General features: G+C 47.8%; 1 protein-coding gene across 1 annotated transcript in view; it reads right to left on the reverse strand.

Annotated features, from left to right (window-relative positions):
* The window catches only part of TMEM39A (transmembrane protein 39A), an 8,516-nt gene extending 2,707 nt beyond the window's left edge, over positions 1–5,809 (reverse strand). Inside the window, exons 1-5 of the mRNA XM_010076183.1 lie at positions 5,697–5,809; positions 3,914–4,136; positions 2,414–2,497; positions 813–955; positions 12–318 (exon numbers count right to left, since the gene is read on the reverse strand). Of these exons, the coding sequence (XP_010074485.1) occupies positions 12–318; positions 813–955; positions 2,414–2,497; positions 3,914–4,136; positions 5,697–5,809 (870 nt within the window). The remainder of the gene's footprint in view (positions 1–11; positions 319–812; positions 956–2,413; positions 2,498–3,913; positions 4,137–5,696) is intronic.
* Between the last annotated feature and the right edge of the window lie 895 nt (positions 5,810–6,704).

Here is a 6,704-nt window from a genome sequence, read left to right on the forward strand (position 1 = left end):
TAGTAGGCACTGAAGAGAGAGTTGAAGAGAACTTCCTTGATCCTGCGGTTGAAATCTGCTTTTAGGCACTCCACCTCATTGCGGATGAGATCTGGGGAGAGGGGGCAGCTGTGGGTGGGGATAGACGTAGGATTATTGAACTGTTCTCTCAGGGAGTCCCACAGAAGCGAGAGAAAATCTTTGGGTTTGACCAGGCTGCTGACAGCTGAAGCCCCATCATCTACCATCTGGTCCTGTACCAAGTAACCACAGTCTGCAGGTAGGGGCTGTGCTCTGCTGTCCTGGTGGAAGCAGCACAGAGGAACGTAGACACCAAACCTGCAGGGAAAGAAAGAAAAAGAGGGGCTGAAATGACCACCAACCCAACATGAAGCAAGGGGCACCTTCTCACCAGATGTTGGCCCTTATGAGAGGGACACCACAAAGGAACCCTCACTCTAGAAGCTAGTTGCCAACTCCTCACAAAGAGGCTAGGGGAGATGAGACAACTCCCGTGAGACATCTGGGCAGAGAAGCTTCTTTAAATCCCACTGTGGAACCAGTGATCTCAGTACCTCAGTCTTCAGTCACAGTAAAGGTCCCTCATGCAAACAGCACACTGCAGGTGATTTGCTTCATCAGCTCAGCACTACCTTCTCACATCAACCCCTGACTATTCCTACTTCCCCTTTAATCATAGGATGAGGACACTTTTGGCTGTATGTCCTTTGGGGGCAGATTACAGCCAACAGCTCTACTTCCCATGGTGGCTCATGCCACTCCCGAGCGATATGCTAACCTCCGCCCTCAAGGTACAAGGTGGTGTCACTCACGGGTAGCCCAGGAAGAGAAGGTTGAGAACAGAATGGCTGCGGAAGAGGTTGACCAAAGTCCAGCAGAGCACCCATCCACAGAAGGTGAGCAGCACCAGGCGCACCATGTAGTGAATCACTGATGTCGCACCCACCTGAGAGGCCTGCAAATGCAGAAGAAACACTCAGCAGCCCTGTAACACTAGTGCTAGAACATGAGCACAGGGGTGCTTGTGGAGGAGAAGGAGAGGGGTGCTGGGAGGCACTGTAAGAGGGATGGCTGCCCTCATCCTCCCAGAAGTAGGAAACTGACTCTCTTACAAAGGTGAATGCTTTTGATTTTATTCATGATTGGTAGACTACAAAAGATTCAAATCAAGCACAAGTTGTCAGGCATGACTAAAGTATTTTTTTTTTAAAAAATTCAGAGCTGCAAAGTAGAAAATATTTTTGCTCAAGTCCCTTATTGCTCTGATGACCATCCAGGATAGCCTGAAACATATTTCCTCTTCGTCTTTCCTTTAGAAGGATCAGGCTCAGCATTCATTTTCCTAAAGAACTGGAATGTCACAGTTCTCAGCTGAGGGAAGAGAAGATGGTACACACTGGCAATCCCAAGACTAGATTTCCACCATTCATCTCTACTGGATGTACAGGCTGCAGTCTAGTGAGGAAGCACCACCTTCAAAAGGACAGCAAGAAAGCTTGTTCCAGTCTCCAGAAGAGAGAAGGCAACTGAACTGTGAAAAGATTCTTAGGGGTTAGAGCCAATAGATCAGATGTGCAAGAACTTGTATGGAAGGTTTCAATGCAGAAATTTCAGGCTATGGGAAGTTTTATGGAGGATGTGAGCATAAATGAAAATGGCAGGAATCGGAGATGAAAAGAGAACTTCAGAAATCCCATCTTCTTCATTCACCTATTCAACAGGACATTCTGTTCCTTTATTTATTTATTTTTAAACTTACTGCTTAGTTGCTTAGTCTGGAGTTGTATTAACCATTTCAATGGACAGAACTTCCATTTTCCGCAAAATGACTTTTCTCAAACATATATTTGACCTGGTTCTGCTCTCACAAACACAGAGAGGGTCTCAAACTCTAAGGTGACATGACCAGGGTCTCAGAATTATTGAGTACTCAGGACTTTGAAAAGCAGTTCTACCAGCTATTCCTATTTCACTTTAGTGTACTCAGATGTCCTCCTCCTGACCTTTCCCCTCTAATCTCCTGTTCATTCTTCCAGTCTTGTCTAACCTCCCTATTTGCCTTTCTGCTCCCTGAGTTGCAATTCTCTCGGCCACTTCTCTGGCATGAGATAGTGAGGTACAGTATTGTGCCTGCACAGATAAAGCAGTAAGTAGGACCATTTCATCTCCTCCTAGCTGCAGAGGCAACAGAGCTACACAATACTGCAGGACATGAATGAGCTTAAGGAGAAAACTCCAAGGCAGAATGGCATCCCCAAAATTTTAGTCCTTCACACCCAGACTTGTTCTGGGGGAAGAAATTCTGGGGGAAGAAACCCTCCAGCTATCCAACTTGCCAAACTTTCTTGGGCCACAGATGGTCATGCTCTGCAGTCAGTACTAGAAGCAGGAGAAGGAACAGTGGGAATGTTACCTCAGAGATGAGGGCCCACACCAGCCTCCGCGCCAGCATCACTGTGATGAACGCCGCCAGGTGGTAGTCAATGAGGTGAAAATTCTGGAGGAGGAAAAAAGAAAAGGTCTTCACCAGGGGAAGGGGCTCTGAAACCACCCAGCTGAGGTGGGACTGGAAAGCTAGCTTCTGAGAGAACATTAGGACCTTGTGTAAGCATTCCTCAGGTCTCTCTATTAGGGATGAGAGAGAAGGGAGTAACACAGGAATGTCTCCAGAAGATCTTCCCCATGTGGGGGTTCCTTCCCATGGAGAGATTTCCACTGAAAACAAACCCACAACCCACCCTTCAGGCAGGTATTTTTGGGGTCAAAGGGACATCTAGGACCAGGTTGCTACTATGGAGAACAGCTTGCAAGTTCTCCCAGGAAAAGCCCCTGAGCAACCAGTGCAAGGGCAGCCAAAAAGGAGTCCACAGTGAGCACACCAGCTCACTTTACCTCTTGGTCTCAGAAATGGTCTGTAGTGACCAATGCTCCCTGATAATCAAGGTGTTCTGTGAAATGTCTTCTTCACAGGCCATAGATCTGTATTAGACGTTTAATGTTGGCTCTGGCTGCACCAAATTAGATAAAGCTCCTGGACCCCTTACGATTTTTCAGTAAAGCCACCTAATGTGTTCTGGCTAGAACAGTTAGGAGAATCTGAATACTACTGTCTGGGACTTCAAGGACATTTTGGGTAAATGAGAATGCTTGACTTCTGATGGGAACAAACATATGACCGCTAAATCTTTTCAGGTAGGGAGCCTACACCAGAATGCTTTTTCTTCAAAGAAAGCTGTGTCCAGCATCACATCACTGAACTTGAAACGAGTAGCTGGATAACTGGAACACTAGCACCACCTGTTGGTATAGTTAACTAAGGAACCACCTCATGCTTCCAAGCAGCAAGGGCACAATATAAACTGAAGAACCACTTCAGATGCTAGCTTCACTCACATAAAGTTTGCTGACTCAGGTACACGTCACTGCCATGTTGTGCAGCTTATTGGGCCAGGAAGAAGACTGAAACCAAGGAGACCAGAAGATCTACATATGCCACGGATCCAACCCCCTCCCCAACTCCTCTGCTGCTGACCTGCTGTGAGATCCTAATGAAAACCTCCATCATCTCCCTTCTCTCAGGCTTCATTGTTTTTACTGGGAAGGTGCACCCAAAGCAGGCTCCTGGAGTCTCAACTTCATTTCAAACCCTAGGGGCTAGCTAGGCCATGCAAGTACCTGCAAGAAATTTCCCCTGAAGGGGCCCTGCTGACACCTCTCTGTTTCTCTCTCTCACCTTCCATGTATTTTCTCCCCTGTAAAATGGGGGATGATACAGCCCTTGCTGATGCAGGTGCATGTGAACTCCCCTTCACCCTCTTAATGTCAAATGCTTAATGATTCCTGGACTGAAGAAGGATGGAAAGAAGCTGTGGAATGACAAAGCATGAGTGATGGCATTTGCTCAGAAACTCACCAGTGAGGTGCAGGAAGCAGGGTGATTGTATGGGTACCACCAGACAGTCTTGTAGATGTTGATGTACTGAATGAAGAGGGCTACAAGTAGGTAGATGAAGAACAGGAATTCAAAGAGAAGGCTCCCATCCAATGGTAGTTCAGGGATCCGGCAGTGACGTACAGGCTCTGGTGTAATCAGCGCTGTGATTGGAGGTGCAGAGAGGCTGATGGCGCTGCCATTCCTGAAGCAGATAGGTATCACTCATTTGGTAAACATTCTACATCATCTCTACCATTTTCCAGGACAGGGAGTGCTTGGGGTTCTGAATTTGAAACTAGCCATTGCTAGAGGAGAGATAGCAGCAGTCTTGCATTCGTACTTCTGGCACAAGACTGGTGGTGAGCTTCATCATCTTAACTTGGACAAAACCCTTATCCACCATTTTCTCTAGACAACAGATTGGTCTGCCAGAGGTGCTCAGCAATATCTCAGTGAACTTGCAGATGGAGGAACAGAGGTACAGAGTGAGGAAGCAACTCCAAGCAAAAATCACTGAGGACTCTGTGTCAGACTGAGCGCTTAATGTTGGCTTCTTCCACCCATCAGTAGGACATTACAGTAGAACCCAGCCTCCTTCTCCATTATTGCAAAATGCCCTTTATCTCTCTGCTCACAGCTCCTCTCTTGAAAAGAGGTAACTAAAAATGGAAAGAGGAGTTCAGCCAACTGGGGCTGACCTCTCAACTGTTCTCATACTTCCTTCTTTCCTAGCCTTCAGAGGCGGCTAGGGCAACTAAAAGCTCCAGCAGACTAAACTGATGGAGGAAGCTCAGACATAAACCATGCTGCATCTGACTGAACCCAGGATAAACGATGTTCCCCCAGGACCCTGGGCCACTGACTTCAGGGTCTCAACACAGTCACTTGTTCCTCAAGAATCTAGGACTCTGCCATCCGTCCATCTGTCCCAAACAGAGAAGTCTTTAAAGGCCAAAGCTAAATGGCTTGGACCTCTCTACTCTGTAAGCAGGAACCTGTACCAAGTAGATCAGGGCCTCAACGTGCAACAAATAGTTTCTCTAGTCTGATAACTTCAGTATGGAAGGAAGTAACACTGGGACCTTTTAAGTCTTTGTGCCAAATGCATAGATCTAAATGTCACTGTGTGTTCCTTTTTCAGCCCCCAACATCCCCAGAAAATGGAGATGAGCTCTGCCAGCTGTGAGAATTAGTTTCATCTGCAGCCAGCAGAGCTAAAACAGAATATAGGCATCTTCTTGCCCTGCTTTTCTGTCACATAGGAGGGAGAGTCACAGCTGAGCTCTGACATATCACACTAACTCCCTGTGGTATTGCAGGCAAGAGGGACAAGGACTCATAATCTGCTAGGACTCACTGCTCTGGGATCTGCTGCAGGGAAAGACAAACTGACCACTGTGTGATTTCCACCCTTGGCCGTTGTGACCACAGTGAGTGGTGATGAGTTGCTGAGACCACTTCCACAATGTGCCCCACAGGGCTGATTCTAATGCATGAAGTCAAGGGAGGGGCTGCAGAGGGAAGCATGTGCCACAACAGAGCTGGGAAGAGAAGCTGGAAGAAGTCTGTCACACAGGGCACATTCCTTCTTGGAGGGGCCATCTCCTAACGGCACAGAAGGGGGCTTGAGATTCCCACCTCCCAGTTCCTCGCTTTAACCACAAAGCTGCACTCCCATGCAGAGTTCAGAGTGGATCAAGGCTCCTAGCTCTTAGCGTTATCCTGGCTGCAGGTGTCTCAACAACCCTACCTTCATCCTCACCTGTTTCTCAAACCAGTACCGTTTCCGCAGCTCCCGCCAACCAGCGTCTGGAGAGAAGGCAAAGCTGAACGGCTTAGCTGCTGCCGGCTGGGTCCCCTCCTTCCACCGGGCATGACCAGGAACCAATCCACTTCCAGTGCCTCCAGCAGGCTGTGCCCCGAGACCCAGACAATGATCCTGAAGCCTTCCCAGGTCTGCAAAGGAGGCAGAAACATCACTTAAGCTGCAAACTGATGGTCACCTAGTTCACACCCCAGCCAAGGGAGTTCGTGCAAAAGGAAGCCATTCTTGTACTTGCAGAGCCCTGTGGGACACCCATCACCACCCTAAAACACTGTGCCATCTCAACAGCACCAGATCAGCATCTGCTTGCATACACAGAATGGACTCCACTGGCAATGTGTCTTTAAAAACCATCTGCTTAAATTAGCCATCAGCAGCTGCTAGCACTTCCTGTTGGCTGGGAAGTGCCACCGAGCATCTCCAGTGCTGGAGATAGCATGACTGTGTGCCTTGTTTCAAAAGCAAGCCTGGGAAGAGCACTCTCTCCCTGTTGTGGTTCAAGGAGCTCCCAGAGCTTTGCATGTCTTTTCAACCACCCAACACATCACTGCTAGAGCTCAGAACAGACAGCCATAATTGGTCTTTGTGAAGTTAATCCCATGGTTCAGCTCCCTTCTGTGCTAAGAAAGCCCAACTGACACAATGGCAGGACATCCATTTCAAAGTGGTTCTAGCTGGCAGAGTAGTGCAGCAAAATACGCATGTATGCATGTCCTTCAAATGCATGGCTAGGCAGTCACATAGCCCAGCCTTCCAAAAAAAATTTAAGAGTAAGCTTGCAAATATTTATTTTTATTTCACTGGTCTCCCACATGACACTGCAAGGATTTCAGCAGTCAGGCAAGTTTCTGATGGCTAGCAGACATAAGAGAGTGAGAGATTGGAGTGCACATGCTGTAGAGAATCAAGACACTGAGCAAGCATCTCGCTACCAAGGACTCTGGT

This window comes from Pterocles gutturalis, unplaced genomic scaffold (assembly GCF_000699245.1).
Source record: "Pterocles gutturalis isolate BGI_N339 unplaced genomic scaffold, ASM69924v1 scaffold16653, whole genome shotgun sequence".
NCBI lineage: Eukaryota > Metazoa > Chordata > Aves > Pterocliformes > Pteroclidae > Pterocles > Pterocles gutturalis.